The sequence below is a fragment of the Podarcis muralis genome, chromosome 7 (assembly GCF_964188315.1).
Source record: "Podarcis muralis chromosome 7, rPodMur119.hap1.1, whole genome shotgun sequence".
Taxonomy (NCBI): domain Eukaryota; kingdom Metazoa; phylum Chordata; class Lepidosauria; order Squamata; family Lacertidae; genus Podarcis; species Podarcis muralis.
In genome coordinates, this window is record NC_135661.1 from 22713203 (window position 1) to 22729765 (window position 16563).

General features: G+C 43.8%; 1 protein-coding gene across 13 annotated transcripts in view; it reads right to left on the reverse strand.

The window, feature by feature from the left end:
• RERE (arginine-glutamic acid dipeptide repeats) overlaps window positions 1–16563 on the reverse strand; it is a 346045-nt gene that overhangs the window by 196624 nt on the left and 132858 nt on the right. For 10 of the 13 annotated variants that reach the window (XM_028740762.2, XM_077931377.1, XM_028740772.2 and 7 more), the window contains 2 exons: window positions 4992–5062; window positions 4034–4096 (listed from right to left, as the gene is read on the reverse strand). In XM_028740762.2, coding sequence (XP_028596595.2) covers window positions 4034–4096; window positions 4992–5062 — 134 coding nt within the window. The remainder of the gene's footprint in view (window positions 1–4033; window positions 4097–4991; window positions 5063–16563) is intronic. The other 3 variants (XM_028740768.2, XM_077931379.1, XM_077931380.1) reach the window with 1 other exon arrangement.

Here is a 16563-nt window from a genome sequence, read left to right on the forward strand (position 1 = left end):
TCTTGTTCCTTTCACAGAGAGGAACACAGGTGCAACAAAGCCCATCCACCACATACACTGCAATGCAACAGCAGCAGTGCCACCGTGTTCCATTACAAAGAAAAACAAATAGCCCCCCTAAGCCCAGTTTAAAAAGCTATACACGTCTTTTCGCACTTTGGAGAGGGCCCTGTTCAATTGCCACATCATCTGTTACTTTACACACTCCGATATGCTGCAGGCAAATGGAAAACAAGATTACTCTTGTCCAATCAAGAAGGGATTTGCATGAAGTATTTGGGGGCTCCTGGGTACTTGGATACCTTATCTAAAAAATAGGGCATTTAAATAGGTACTGAGAACCCGGTTAACTATTTAGGAAAAAACTATTTGTTTATATCTGCCTCCCACAATCCAGTGCCCTCCAGATGTTCCAGGACTATAACTCCTATTAACTCTGACCACTGAATCAGGATGCACTAGACCAACAAACAGAACCAGCACCTGTTCATTGAACATATTGAGTGGAGGGGAGATGTGGAAATATAAAAACATGGATTTGGGGGGGGGGGAATCCATTTTGGAATTTTTTTCTGCCCAGCAATATCTGAAGAGCACCTGGTTGGGGAAGGCTGGTACAGGATCACTCCCACCTTTGATAAGCAACCAGCTCTGGTGTGATCATTCCTGGAGGAACGAAAGATATTGGCACATCTCTCACAAACAAAGATCTGTTCCAATGCAGAACCAGGTCAAAATGTTTACAAAGGCATATGTGCATCTTTCTGCCAGTGTATGCATTACTATATTAAAACTTGCACCACTCTGGAAACTGGAGGTTCTCATGCAATCAGAGCTATCCTGCAAAAGCAGAATTAATGGGGGGGAAATGGCGTATTAGTGAAGACATCTGGCATGTTATAACAAGAAAAGTTGCCGTTGCTGTCTGGGAGCCAGTAATCAATTTTTTGCCTCCTCCAGCTACTCTATCATTACACTGAATTAGGATCTGCGAGTGAGGGAGATATATTAGATCATGGTGCACAGCAGAGCTTTGCCAACCGGATCTGGTTCAGATCAGACTAAAACAGTTTGGCAGTCTGCTGTGCCCTTAAAAACAAATCAATAGTGTTACTCTCTATGCTGCAATGTGCTGGGTGCCAGGAAATGTTAAGGTTTCCTGGAGAAAACACACACACAGACACTGACCCCTTTCCACTTTCAGATACACTCAAGGACAGCCAGTGGAAGGGCAACCAATTAATTTTAGATTTAAATCTGCATTTTAAAAACACACACACACAACTGCAAGAGGCCACTGGAGAAATACGAGTGATCAATTCTAGGCAAGTCAGTCAGCCAGCAATTAATGCAAAGGCAAAAGTTTGCAAAGAGAACTGGAGTAATGAGGAAAATTTACAACTGGGCCACCAGTTAATGAGCAAGAGAGACCTGGTGAAAGAGGCAGTAAAACCACTCTAATATTATGGCAAAAAGAGAAAAGATTGGAGCCAAAATACAGCCCAAGGAAGATTTTGGGAGGGATTTGGGGTGGGGGAAAGAGAAAGGAGAGCAACTTCAAAAAGAGGGTATTTAACTGGACTATCCATACGGCTTTCCTTGCTGCCAAGATTCCATAGTGTCACAGGAATAAGGATATCAAGCCAGAACAGCCTTGAAAAGATTTTTCCCCAGGCTTCAGTCCCTTCCATTCTGAAATCAGGCTGCATTTTGGAGCTGAAAGGGCTCTCCTGCCAATGAGCAGCTGAGCTCCAGACCTGGCACTTGTCTGCTTCAAACAGCAGCACAGCCAGCAGCGCCGGCAAAGGTGCAATTGAGAGCTCTTGGTCTGTACTGGGTGGTCTTTGTGAGTGTGAGATTTATGCCAACAGAGACTGAAGGCTGCTCATTCAGAACTGCCACCCTCCTCTTGGCAGTGTTAGAAACTCAGATATATAAGCCAGGTGCCAAATGGCACCTAGGTTACGGTCACCACAACGGAAAGTCTATTCGCAAGGGGGTTGGACTAGATGACCCTTGGGATCCCTTCCAATGCTACAATTCTACGATCTCAACTACATTGCTTGGCTGTAGCTTGCTCTTACAACAATTCACTTGTCCCAGGATGCAAGAAGGAGAAACAAAGAAAGTGAAAATGGAAATGGTATTAACTGCAGAGCTTTTTAAACTGTTGTCACCAACCTAGCACCCAGAAATCACCACGTAGTCGCAATTGGACCCACTCCTGTAACACCTCCTTTCTGCAGCTATTCCTCCGCTCTCCATTTATTTATTTATTCCCGCCCCCAACCCGTGCAAAGCTGTGATCACATAAATAAAGTAAGCGTGAGCGAGTTACCTATATCACTGTGTGCTATTTGTATGGTATGATAATGTATTTTCCTTTCATTCACGGTTCCCTGAAAGCTCTTATGGGTGAATAATGCAAAAACAGTCAAGATGTTTCTAACAGTTACTGCTTATATGTTGTAAAATGAAATAAAAACATTTTATTTCATTTTTGAGAGGGGGGGAGAGAGAGAGAGAGAGCAAGGGAGCGAGAGAGAGCGAGAGAGAGAGCGAGAGAGAGAGAGAGAGAGAGAGAGAGAGAGAGAGAGAGAGAAGCAGGCAGGTTGTAAATATAGCTATTCCATAAAAGAAAAGTCAGCATCATGGTTAAGAGTTATACATCACTGCCACCCTAAGCTAAATGCAAAATCTGAAAGCAAGAGATTTAAGAAACACAAGGAGGTTGTCAGATTGTGCAGTGTGTGTGTGTGTGTGTGTGTGTTGTTGGTGTTTTTTTTAAAAAAAGAAGATATACATAAAGGTACTAAAACATATTGTGCTCCGCTTCCCACGCTGTTTTGCAGACAGCTTTAATGTGTTGTAGCAGACCAATACTGACAACAGAAGCTTCAGCTTTCATTGCTGTTAATACCCTAAGCAATTACTGTTGCTCAGCAGGTACTCCTGCCCAGAATGGCAACTCGCACTGTAATCCAACATTATTTTTTTGCAGGAGCAATTCCTCCTGAACACCAAAGCACCTGCTAATGTGCAAAATTGCATAAATGGGGCTTAAAACGTCTCGTAGCTTTAAAAGCCATCACTTTTTAAAAAAACACCCAGTATTGTTCATGTCAGAGTATTATTGAATTTGCTAGAGAGCAGGGATTGAAAGGGGGGAGTGGCATCAAAAAAGGCTTTTTTTTTTTTTAAGGAAGCTGGACTGGCTCCAAAAATCAGAAGGATGTGAAAAATTACCTGTAAGGGGGAAAACTGTACATAATTGAGATCTCCGGGGGGTAAAAATAGCAGACACATAAATATTGAAACAGACTGTCAAAGTAACCAGGGAAAGGAAGCACATTCTCTAACACCGCAGCTTTACAACGTTAACCAGAAGCAGCAGGGGAAGGGGGCGAGAGAAAAGGGGGAAGGCAGGGAGAAAGAAAAAAAGATAGATTTGGGGAGAGGAACAGATGGTGGTTTACAGAGCTGAGCAACAGGCCACCCAAATATGTGTATTTTATTTAAGTTTTTGAAAAACCGATCTCTTTCTGACCTCAGAAGCAACCTGGTAGGAAGTTCCTACATAATGCTGTCTGAAGTCATGTGTGGTCAGCAGATGTAGGTGGCAAAGGATGGCAGACCCAATGGGCGTCATGTTCACATGGACCCTGCGCTCAATACACCTAAGCACACTTAGGCTCAGCTGGCACAGAATGCTAAGCCAAACCATGGCTTGGCAAGAATGAGCAACCAAGCAGGCACCTGGAGAGAAGATGGCGGCTGCTTTGTTCCTCCTCTGGACTTTCCACTGCTGGGCTGTGGTTTGGTTTACAATTACATCTGAACCTGGACTTATGGTTTATCTCCCCCAGAGTGGTATGCCATAGAACAATCCTTGGCTACAGCTCATTTGGTGTGCCTGCAGATAAGCTTTGCAGCAGGTGACAAAGACACATCTCTGCCCAAGACCCAGTATTGTCCACACTGACTGGCAGAGACTCGCCAGCATTTCAAAAAAGGGAGGCTCTCCCAGCCCTACCTGCAGATGCTGGAGATTCAATCTGGGATCACCTACACGCGGAGCGGGTGCTCTACCACTGAGCTATGTTCCCAAGGTTGGTTACATAAAAAATACAAATAAAAGACAACAGAGGACAGTGTAACCGACTTAAAAGAGTCAGCAAGATATCAAAGGTCAACGTAAGCACAATAAGAAAAGGTTAAAATTATACCGAAAGTGCTTGGGAAAATAAAAAAAGGTCCCCCGTCTCCCCGTAAGCTAGATGCCAAGTTCTCCAGGGTAACTTTCCACAGTTTGGCCACCACTAATGTGAAGGCCCTCTTCCCAACTTGCCATCCACCCCACCTCAGACGGCAGGAGTATCCACAGAAAGCCCTCTGCTGAAAACAATAAGGCAAGGTGTGGGAAACCTGCGGCCCTCCAGATACAGCTGAACTACAATTCCCATCAGTCTCAACAAGCATGGCCAAGGCCAGGGATGGTGGGAGTTGTAGTTCAACAACATGGGGGGGGGGGGGCAAAGGTTCTTGTCTAGTGAGTCTTTGCTGAAGATCTTAACCTACAGCTGCATATTGAGGCTAGGATGCATGGACAAAGTCTGGCCTGGTATGTAGCGGCTTCCTATGTTCATACCTAAGTCCACAATGGTAAACATGCAAGCAAGAGGCACATACTGTGTGCAGGTCATAAAAGTAAGGCATTTCTTCCTTATCGTCCATAGGTGCCACACATTTATAGCTTATGAGAAATTACCAGAAGTGCACTAAAATATAATATTGTTGTAACCGTAGTAATTACATAAAGTGGCACCTAGTAGCAGCCCATGTTCAACCTCACAATGCAAAAATATCAAGAGATAGGTAAACAAGAATCATGACCGTGGAGAGTAGCAATTGCCAGGAAGGTTTTGGTTGCAATAAAAAGTAGTCTTTGAAAAGTTCCCAATATTATGTTTTTAAAAATTGCTGTTGCTTACCAATTTGAAGTCTTGAATGCTACAGATGAAGTATGGAGTGTTTGGTCGCCGACTCTCAATATACACGCAATCTTTAAAAAAGAAAAAGAAAGGAAGAGAGTTAATCTTAAATTTATGGCAGCTAGTTCCTCTAGCCTGACAAAAATGCAGAGAAACCACACAACCTTTTCTATTAGATGAACAACTCACAATGAAAAGTACTATAAAATGTGATCTAGTGCAAAGAAAATAAATGAATAAATAGGTGAATAAAAATGTTTCTGCCTGGCACCCAAAAATGGGGCTAGGCATGCTTCTTTAGGGAGAGAATTCCCTAAGCAGGAAGCCACCCCTGAGAACACTCTCATGCTGCCACTCTCGGCACTGTCTGCTAAGGGGGCACATGGAGAAGAACCTCATGACAAACGTACGGTCAGGGCTCGTCCATGTGGGAAGAAGCAGTCCTTAAGGTACTGGAGTCCTGAGCCACATATGGCTTTTGTGACACTTTATATTGTTTTAAGGATGAATTCTCTGGGGAACTGTATCACAAAAACAAGTACTGCCAGAGTGATCCCCATAATTAAACTGGCGCAATGACCAGGTCACAACCTAACACAGTTATGTCAATCAAGACAGGAAACAAAGTCAAACTTCTTGCAGTTAATAGTCATTAAAAATCCAACAGTGATAACCTAGTTTTGCTCCTAATCGTGAAATCACTTACTCTATGACAAGCACAAGTTATTTATATGCTGTATGACCTTTCAAAGTAGCCTCTACTGTAAAATTGGACAACATATCCTACAACACCCTAATTCTATATTTTTCACTACAGACTTTATTGTCACTGCCTCTTGATAAGAGGACAGGAAAACTCATGTTCTTTCATTAGATGAGAATGGCTTTTTGCTTTTTTGCTTCCATGAAACAATTTATATAGGAAGATATAAGGAGGTAAGCTAGTAAGAGCCACTGTGGTATAGTGGTTATAATGTCGAACCTGGGAGACCCGGGTTCAAATCCCCACTTGACCATGAATTTTGATTTTGAGCCAGTCACTGCCTCTCAGCCTAACTTACCTGACAAGACTGTTGTGAGGAATGAGGAGGGAAAGAACCATGCATACCATCTTAAGCTCCTTGGAGGAAAAGGTGGGATATAAATGCAACAACAACCATTTTTAAAAAAATCTGGTGCCCAAGTGGTTATATTTGTCATATGTTATTATAGCATAAAATGTGCCCCATTTATCAAGAAGCCACAGTAAAAAAGGGGGGGATGGGCTGCACAAAATCAGCACCTGCATTGGCTTCAAGATGGCTAGCACTGGTGGACTAGATGTCAGAAAACAGGAAATCCTCTTTAGAGTGTCTATAAAACACTCCCCAATCTTTTGCAGATAGGCATCAAATGTTTTCCCGTTCTGGCTGATTTGCACATAATGTAGCATCCAGTGTGTCTGTGTGTATGATCCATGGTGACTCAAGTTCCCCAGATGGAACTTCCTCAAATACAGGGCTCTTTGAGAAAGTCCATTCAGACTAAAAACTGCAGGGCTTCTCAAGCAAGAAGAAACAACTCTACTTGTCAACAGGCAGCTACATTACTAATCCAAAACTGAGAAGGGAACTGCAGTTGTTGAGGGGTTTTTGAGGAGGAGGAGGAGGAGGAAGAAGAAGAAGAAGAAGAAGAAGAAGAAGAAGAAGAAGAAGAAGAAGAAGAAATTCTGCTATTATAATTCTCTGCAGGAGAAAGTTTCCATTTCTAAAAATGTCTCGTTTCATAACATTAATTAGTAGCAGAAATAATGGTTACAATACCAGTCAAATCTGACAGTGTTTAAAGATGCAATTAACATCTTAAAAATCAGATCCCAAGTCAATTTAAGACACCAGGAAATTTTCTGATTCAGGTTTCTTTCTTTCCTTGAAAACCTGTACCACCGCACAACAAACCCAGTATCCCCTGGTTAGGGTGGGATGGGAGTCTGGTGACACCAGAGCGCTAATAACATGCCACTGTCCCAATATAAAGACCCAGAAAAGTTCCTGCCTTTCCTCAGTCTGGAAACCTCATTGCTGAGAGGGATGGTCAGGTAGGTTCCTTCCAAACTCCTAGGCTGCCCTGCTTGCCCCAAGGGACCAGTGGTTTTTTTCCTAGAAAAATAGGTGCTGGTACTCACCATGAAGTTGTTACCATAAATGCCACAACAAAAAGGAGGTGCTGGTACTGGGTACCCTTGAGTACCCCCTGGAGAAAAAACCCCACTGCTTGGGTCCATTTTTTAGCCAGAGTCCCAGACACATACTCCCTTCCCACTAGAAGTTTGGGTGCAGAATGGGTTTGCATGGGTTAAAACAGAAAGATTGAGGGACCTCCAGCTATATCATTAACCTCTTCAGCTGCCCCTTCTATCTCCTTGTCCTTTAGTCTTAGGCTGCATCCTGTTTATTACTTCCTCTACCACACACTTCCCTCTCAGACCTCGAGACAAGAGTTCGCCTTCTAAATATCCTCTGAGAGAAGAAGAAATGAGCCAACATGACTAGCTTGTTCTCCTCTGGACTAGTTAAAGACTAAAACTAGAAACCTTTTCTAGCAGAGTTATGCATCTACGGCAATAAACAACTTTATTATTTTCTTACTGAAAAGCAGAAGGAGCCAGTGTGGTGTAGTGGTTAAGAGCAGAGGACTCGTAATCTGGTGAACCGGGTTTGATTCCCTGCTCCTCCACACGCAGCTGCTGGGTGACCTTGGGCTAGTTACACTTCTCTGAAGTCTCTCAGCCTCACTCACATCACAAGGGAGGAAAGGGAAAGGAGATTGTTAGCCGCTTTGAGACTCCTTAGGGTAGTGATAAAGCGGGATATCAAATCCAAACTCCTCTTCTTCTTCATATCTGTGCAATTGTAATAGGTAAAGCCTACTCTCTAACCCAGATTCACTAGCCAAACACGGCTCACTTGGCATTCTAAAGGGCTTCAATAGGTAATTGATCTACCAGCTCTAGCTGAAATTCACAGGGGTTCCCCCCCAACCTCCGTCTCCGATCGACTCATTTAACCCCACTACATAGAATTGAGGGGGAATGGGAAAAGAGAAAGGGGGTGGGGACAATCAAGTGAGGCAATCAAGAGTGTCTCTTCTTTCCTTGTTTAGTTTTCTTCCTTTTCTTGCCCAGGAGCTGCAGATGGCTCCTGAGACACCGTTTGGACACGACGACGTGCCTCTTCCTTTTCTCTCTTGCTCACTTTCTGGAAGCGTACATGCTGTTCTGCCAAGAGGCATATCTGTGAATAATCCACATGCAGAATATATTGTATGCTCTCTCTCCCTCTCTCTCCCCATTGCTTTAATACCTAATTGTTGAAGAAGTGGGAGGGGAAAAGAGGAGGAAAGGAGACAGAGTCGAGCAATAGCTCTCCTTCTACATCTCTTTACAGCCAGCAATTCTAAGAGTGCATTATCTTCACTATAAAGTCTCTTACGTTTATGGAAATATGTCTTTCATCCTGAAAGATTATACACCACAAGCTGAAATTGAGGCCGTATGCTGAGGAATTAATTTCTTCGATCACTGGAGAGGAAGAGAGAGGGAGAGAGAGGAAGGGAGAGAGAGGAAGGGAGAGAGAGGGAGGGAGAGAGAGAGAGAGAGAGAGAGAGAGAGAGAGAGAGAGGGAGAGAGGGAAAGGCCCAACCACCTCAAGGGATAAAATTCCTGCAACTGCTTAAGTGTGATACCACAAAATAATTCAACAGGGTGGAATGCTTAAAAACAAACTGACATTGAAGGATGAATTTAGATAAGCTGAGAGTATTATCAAAGATGGGATTTGACAGAATTTAAGCCTCTGGTTCTTTTGTGATAGGAGTGATGGGGTTTTATGCTGCCAGTGAGAGGGGGGAAGAGAAGCACACCTCATGTCAATGATTAGATACAGGATTTCAGTTTACAGCATCACTAACAAAGAGACTAGGACAGGGGCCACTCCATATACTGCACCTAATTCAGCCACGCAGGTAGAACATAGTCTCTCTCTGCCCTACTTGGATATGCTGAGGGTTGGACCTGGGAACTTCTACATGCAAGGCAGATGCTCTCCCACTAAGCTTTGACCCACCCCCTATGGTAGACAAATATTGTGTTCGCAGCATGGTTGGAAAAGGTGGTCCAACTGCCTCTAGCACTTATTTGTCCCTTAAGTTGAAACACAATTCGGGAGAAACTAGTATAAGAACACAACAGCCATGCTGGAACAGACCATCTAGTTCAGAATTGGTGGCCAACCGGCACTGGAGGTCGTCAGGGGTGGTGATCTGGAAGCAAAGCACGCAGCAAGCAAGTAAGCCGGTGGGGACAATCCAAAAAGCGACTTTGTCTTCACTCAAAAGAGCAAGATGCTCACATTGAGGAGCCTGGCCAAAGCCTGAAAATTTATAGGATCAAGAGGAATCCTATTGGCCCTATCGTGTCACCTGATAAGCGCTGCACTAGAAGTTGCAGTATTGCAGCCAGCCGCACCAACCAATGCTGATCTTGACTGGTATATCCCAGTCCTGGCAATCAGCTGCAGTGGCAGACAGTATAAGGTACCTGAGATTCGCTTGCCAACAACCTGGGATGAGAGAAGGCAGGCAGGCAATCAAAATGTCACATCCATCCAGCTGGACCCAACTTGTGAAAAATCATAACATATCTGAAGCTGTGGATCAGAATGTCTCACTTGGCAGTGCAAAGAAAAGAAAAAAGAAGAGGAGGGGAAGAAGGGTGAACAGGAGGTTTCTCCTTTGCTGCTTTTAAACCAAAGCCTCTTTTCAAGCGTCAAGCTGTAGCCTGTGTTTGAACTATACACCTTGGACTTCCACCTCGCTGGCACTTCATCATCAGGAAGCAGATTCCTGGCATGTCAAGTCAGCTTGACAAACCTGCACTCACCAGATGCATCCTGGTAGAGCTAGCTGCAAATTCGTGACTCAGCCCACTAAAGCACACAGAGATGAACTCAGATATCATGAGGTTCTACAAAGCTGTTTGTGGTTTCTCAGAAGTTTAAGATCTTTCAAGAGGGTTTGTGTTTGTGGTTCCCTCCCCCATGCATTTTTTTTTGGGGGGAGGGGGGTAAAGTTGAAAGATAAATTCACAGGAAGAACCAAAGCACTGCAAACACAGCAGAATAAGAACAGGAAAAATAAGAACTTCTTCAGAAAATTAGAGAACTCTTCCTTACAGAATTTACCTGACCATCAACACCTACCTTTGCTACTTCCTTTTTGGTTCAGAAATATGTAAAAACTAGAATTCCCATAATCATTTAAAATACGCAGACACAGAAGTTTTAAAGCAAAGCAACTAGGAAACAATGCCACTGGAAAACAATGTCAGGTGTCAGTTCTGCAACAGAATCTTTTCCATTTCTCCCTCCCCTTAATGTTTCCAAATTCCTTTTACCCCACTGCCAGGAAAGCTTTCACTACAGTTGCTTTTTTATTTTTAAAAAAGGCTCTTGTAAAACACCAGATGCCAGAAGCTAATCGCTTCAGCTACCTACAATCTGCCAGTGAAGAATCCCCAACAGAGGGAGGCTTGAAGTAGCAAGGGTCCCTTGGCACATCACCACTTGAAGTCGCAAAGCCCTCAACAGCTATGTAGGCAATGCCCCTGGTTTCCAGTTGTTCTTCTCAAGTTGGATTGGTATTAAAACAAAAAGAAATTAATTCAACATTTGTAGGCCTTTTCGGAGGTGGGAGTGGGTGGAGGTGGAGAGCTCCCACCAGATTTTAGGATCCTGCACTGCAAAGAGCTGCATAAAAATTCAGGTTCCTATATACTAGCACGGAATTGTTAGTCGTCCAGAATATTTAAGAGTTCTTCCCAAACCATTCTTCTGTCAAAATGAAGAGGAGAAATGGGGGCGAGGGAGAAGAGAAATGCGGTTTGTTGAAAACGAGTATCAGATTTGGTTCAAATCCCTGTCCAGCTCACTTCTTAAGTATCACTGAAAATACCACTCTCACTCTGAGCCACAGATAAATGGACAAAGATACCTTGAAAGAAAATGTGAATCAGAAGCAAAGTTGTTCTAGTTATAGCGGCGTTTTAAAATAGCCACTTGTCTACGGCAAGTAACTAAATATACATAAAAATAAATACTTAATGGTAATAATGATGATATAATATTTCAACTGCCTGCAGGTGACTAAGTTGCAGAGCATAAAAAAGAAGGCTGGAGAATAGATTGTTTTCCCCTTCCTCCAAAGCTGGAGGGCACTGGGAGCAGACCCATTGAAGTCAATGAATTGAGGCCCATTCATTTTAGTGGGTCTGCTCTGAGTAGGATACAATCCTTACAATGCTGTGCATTGGAAGAGAGGCTAATCTTGATGCTCATCAGACTGATGGCATTTTTCACTAAAGAGAACAAACTAAACTAGGACCCCTAAGATAAGTCCTATCCCAAACCCAATGACTAGCTGCCGCATTCACGGGCATCAGTTTCCGACTGAGTGTTTATAGTGTAGCCACAACAACTTCAAAGAGCCAACGGCCGTTTGTTTGTTTTAAAAAAAACAATGCATATGCCTAATTCCTACATGCAGAAAACTATTATTTGCAACGCAGGCCACTTTATCATGCATGACTCCTTTCCACCACGCTGTGCACTGTTAATCTTGCAGTGGCATTTAAGGGGGGGCGCATTTGTTTGACACAACGGTGGGGTAGGTTGCGGTGGTTGTCTTATTATTATTATTATTATTCACAAGCTATGAATCCTATTGCTTATTTGCAGAGGAAGAAAGAGAAGTCAGGAGATGCAGAGAGGATTAGATTCTGTGGAGCGATCCAAATCCATAATTTGATTGTCACCAGTCAAGCTCCTCTCCCACTGACAAGGAGGAAGGAGCGAGTGCTCTATCCTGCTCAGGCTTTTCAGCTCATTTGTGAGATAAAGTGAGAAGAAAATTATAGCTCCCCGATTTGTGTGTGTCGACATTTCCATTATAAAGCCTCATCTCCAGAGTGAACAGGAATTCAAGTCCCATCCAGGGTCAGAAGCTTCTTCTCACTGAGATTCCTTAAAAGCCAGTGCAGGAAACAGGGTGTTTAGGTGTGTGGATCTTGGGCCAACATAAAGTGTAAAACGTGTCTACAACATTTTGGCACCCTTGTGCAGCAATTTAACACTTATTTTTTAGTTTGGGATGACGCGTTAGAGCAGAAGCTGGGTTTTTGCCAAAATCAGTAGCTCCGTGTCCATATTCTAGCTGGCCTTAAATGGCCAAGATTAATATTGTGGGCAGCGTGTTCCTAACTCTGGGTTCTATCCAATCTGTCCTCCTCAGAGCAGATCCATTGAAGTTAATGGATATGACTAACTTAGGTTCATTAATTTCAGTACGTCTCCTCTGCTCCTCCCCTGTTGGCTTAGCCAATGCCTGCCTGAGAGAAGCTCTACCATAACATCTAGCAATGCAAGGATGCATCATTGCACTGTCTACTCGATTTCACCCACTGCCTCTCGTGTAGCATGGAATTTCACATTATGACATCACATCGTGTTTCGTATTTCCAGATTCTGGAAGAGGAGACACAGGCTGCTGTCTACATCTGGCTTATGAGACACACATGGGCAGAATATTGGGCAACCTTGACTGTTGCTCAGTACTGCCAACCTCAATGCCAGTTCTGTTCTGATGAATGCACTGGGGAACCCAATGAAAATGGCAGCCTAGTTCAAGGTCCTGAAGCACTCCATGTCCTGTCATCACCAGTGCTGTATATTTCTCTACCCAAGCACCACAAAGCAAAGTGGATTTTACAGCAAATGTTGAACTGGAAAGCTGTCTGGTACCCTAAATCAGGAGGCAGGCAATGTAGTTCCCTCCATATGTTATTACATTGCAACTGCCATCATGTGTGCCTGTTGGCTGTGCTGGACATGTGTTGGAAGCCCAATGCATTTGGAGTACACCATTTTAGCTACCTCTGCCTTTTTAAAGGCTCCCTGGGAGCAGAGATGGGAAGAAAATCTGTTAAGTTTCCTCAAAAGGCCTGATGGAGACACAGTACAGGGCAGCCCATGAGCAAACACACCACTTGCTCAGAACTGGGGAACTGTGAGCTCATTTAAACACTGCTGGCAATGAAGGGGCCACAATGCTCCTGGATCTGTCTGTCACTTGCTTTAAGACACCTGGATTATAGGGACAATTTCTACAGCTTCCAAAGAACAGAAGGAAACCTATCTCCAAGGGGAAACTGTACATTAACCCACCGCAGTTCAAGCATTAGAAGATTTATCCTATTATAGACATCCTTTCTGTGGCTTCCCTAAGCCATCAAAGCAACTGTTCTCTGCAAAAACTGCCCCCTTACCAATTATCTGCCGATTGTGCGAAGCAGATGCACCTGCAGTGGCACCCCAAACTAGTATGCAGCTATCCCCAATCCAGTAACTATGCCAAGTCCATCTGCCATCAACCAAAGTGGCAATAAAGAGTACGATGGAGACACAAATATAAAAGCCTCAAAACTCAAATATGCAGAAAGCTGCAAGGTTGTTTGCACAAATTAGTTCTTTCCAATTTATTGGCTTTCTGCACTGGCCAGGCTGGGGAGGAGGACATGCATGTGGACTGTGAAATAGTGAAGGTACACAAACCTAAGTGATAGAGGAAGGCACTGGACTTGCCATGCCTATATATATATATATATATATATATATATATATATATATATATACTACTTATATTGTGTTCTGTACTCTGAAGCAGGGATGGGGAACTGGTGGTCCTCTAGATGCAACTGGACTAAATCACCCATTGCCCCTGACCATTGGCCATGCTGGCCGGGGCTAATGGGCGTTAGAGTCTAGCAGCATCTGGGGGGGGGGGGAGGTGGTCCTGCAAGTTCTCCATCCCTGCTCTAAAGGGAACAACACAGGACTGATCCTGAAATGAACACCACTAACCTACATCCCAGTAGGTAGATACCTTACTGACCACATGTCCTCAGACATAAATATGATCCAGCAGTTAAGAACACACAAAAAAGAAAAGCCTGCTGGATCAAGCCAGTGGCCCATCCAGTCCAGCATCCTGTTCTCACTGTGGCCAACCAGATTCCTGTAGGAAATTGGCAATCAGGACCTGAGCACAAGAGCCTTCTCTCCTCCTTTGGTTTCCAGCAAGGGGTATTCAGAGGCATTCTGACTCTGACAGTGGAGGTAGAATGCAGCCATTGTGGCTAGTAGCCACTGACAGATCATCCTCCAGGAATTTGTCTAGTCCTCTTTTAAAGCCAAGCAAGGACGCTTTAAAAGTAGATTTTGTTATGTGGCACGCCTTCCCTTACTCACCTGTTGGGTTTAAAGCCTTTCAACAGCACTGGTTTGTCCTGCCTTTCAAGTTGATGGCAAATATTCAAGACAATGCCACTTTTTTAAAAAACGAGAAAGACAGCAAGGAGATCCGCAGCCCTTTGACAATTTAAATTTTTTATTTAACAAAATTTTAATACCATATGATCGTACTAAAATCTCTAAGCAGTTTACAAAAATATCAGCATTCTCAATAAAAAACATCAAAACAGTTTAAAAGAAGACAGAGAGAAACTTTCAAAGCCTGTATGTGTGCATGCACACAAACACACACAGTGTAAATGCAATCCAATTTACTTACACACACACACACACACACACACACACACACACACCCTCTAAACACAATCCAATTATGAGCCTCTTGGGTTTTAGTACTATAATAGTCCAAGCTTGCATCATCCAAACAGATCAACGCCTCGGGCTCTCAATGGTGCACTTTCTTCCTGGGGGGAAAAATGTTCCTTGAAAGCCACCAACATGGACCATCTACAACCCCCCTGCTGCCAACTCAGCGCTCAAAGCCTAACTAAAAGCATCTTCAGCTGACAGGCACACATTTCTTGGCCCTGCACTTTCCTCCTGGGGGTCTTTCACAGCTCTCTGCTCTCCTGCTGCACTTTCCTCCAAAACAGACTGCAGCAACTGGCTCAGCACTGAAGGGCTACATCAGAGCTCTCGCATTTTATTGGTACACAATTAACAATCTGCATAACATTTGCACTTATGATGATATATCCCATTTGTGCCATTTTCTACTGAAAGGCTAGAACAAGCAGATCTTAGGGATGTTCTGGAAATAATCAGAGATCTCCATGTACACATCCTTTTATTATTAAGCAAACAACAAAAGATCTCTTCACAAATGTACACACTGCCAGAGAGAGAGAGACATTTAAGTGCGCCTTCTCACTGCTGTGCTTTAAGCTGCGTGGAGGCCAGCAAAATTCTATTTATCAAGATCTGTGAGCAGTCCAAGACAATTAACTTCATCTGTAGCTGTGGTAATAGCAATAATGAAAGCATCCACTCTTGGCAAGTTATTAACAGTGCCTTTTTATTATTAAAGTGCCACATTCCATTGATATCATTTTTTAAAGACCCTCTTTTAATTTCTTCAGAGAAGCTCATTCCCTAAACACACCTGCCTTTGCAGCAGGCACTTTCAAACCTTTGCCTGCCTGCTCCAACAAAAAAGGTGTTGCGGGGCAAGGAGAGAAGAGCCCACCAAGGCTGGAGCTGGGAGCAATGGGAGAAAGGACACGAAAAGTAGCCCGACATCTCCCCCTCCCTCCCTGGTAATCCACCAAGACATGTGACTTGACACCTGCCTCTTCTGTTATCTGCCTCATTCCACTATGTTCTACTCTCAAGGTACTGTTAGGAAACATCTCATAACATGCTTTCTTCTGCCCCCAAACCCCATGCTACTAGGCTCCAGCCTCACTAGTTCACAGCACGCTACCCTCAAGTCTCCAGGCTCCATCCCCAGTCTCCGCCTCAAGAAACTCTGCCTCTTAGGGCCCATGGAACAGAACATTCAGGACTTACGGGAGCTAAGGAATAGGAGCAGACTCAAGGGATACAGGAAGCAAGCATCTGAGAAAAGGGTGGTATGTCTCGCCATTCAAGGGAGGTGTTCATGTCGAGTTCCAGCACCTCTTTTTCTAGAAAAACGGCACTGATATGTATTATCCGCCCTTTACCAGGAGGTCTCAGGGTGGGTCAGAGCAATGTAAAATACAACATTAAAAACAGTTTTAAACCGTTTGTACTCACAACTCGAGTAGGTTTACAGCAAAAACAGAGTGGCCAAGCAAGGGAGCCATGGAGTATTATGGCGAGGTGATAATAATACTAATTAGATTTTTTCCCCATCCTTTACTGCAAGGTCCCAGCGCAAGTCACAACAACTGAAAATACAGGATTACAAGCTAGGGGGCCCACAGCAACTAGAGAGCCCAGAGGGGTGGATGAATTTCAAACACTGGCTTAAAGTAAACACAGCTACATCTCTGTCCGAGGGCCCCCCACTCCAAATCATTTTTCTAGCCCCAGAAACCCTGGGAGATGCTCAAGGCCTACTGAGATAGAACCCAAGAGCTTTTCCCTGTTATGTCTTGCAAACACCTCCCCTTCCTCATGTTTGGAGAGGACTCCAAATGCTGAATGACAGGGACTACACCGCTCAAATGTAGCAGGAGCACTGACAG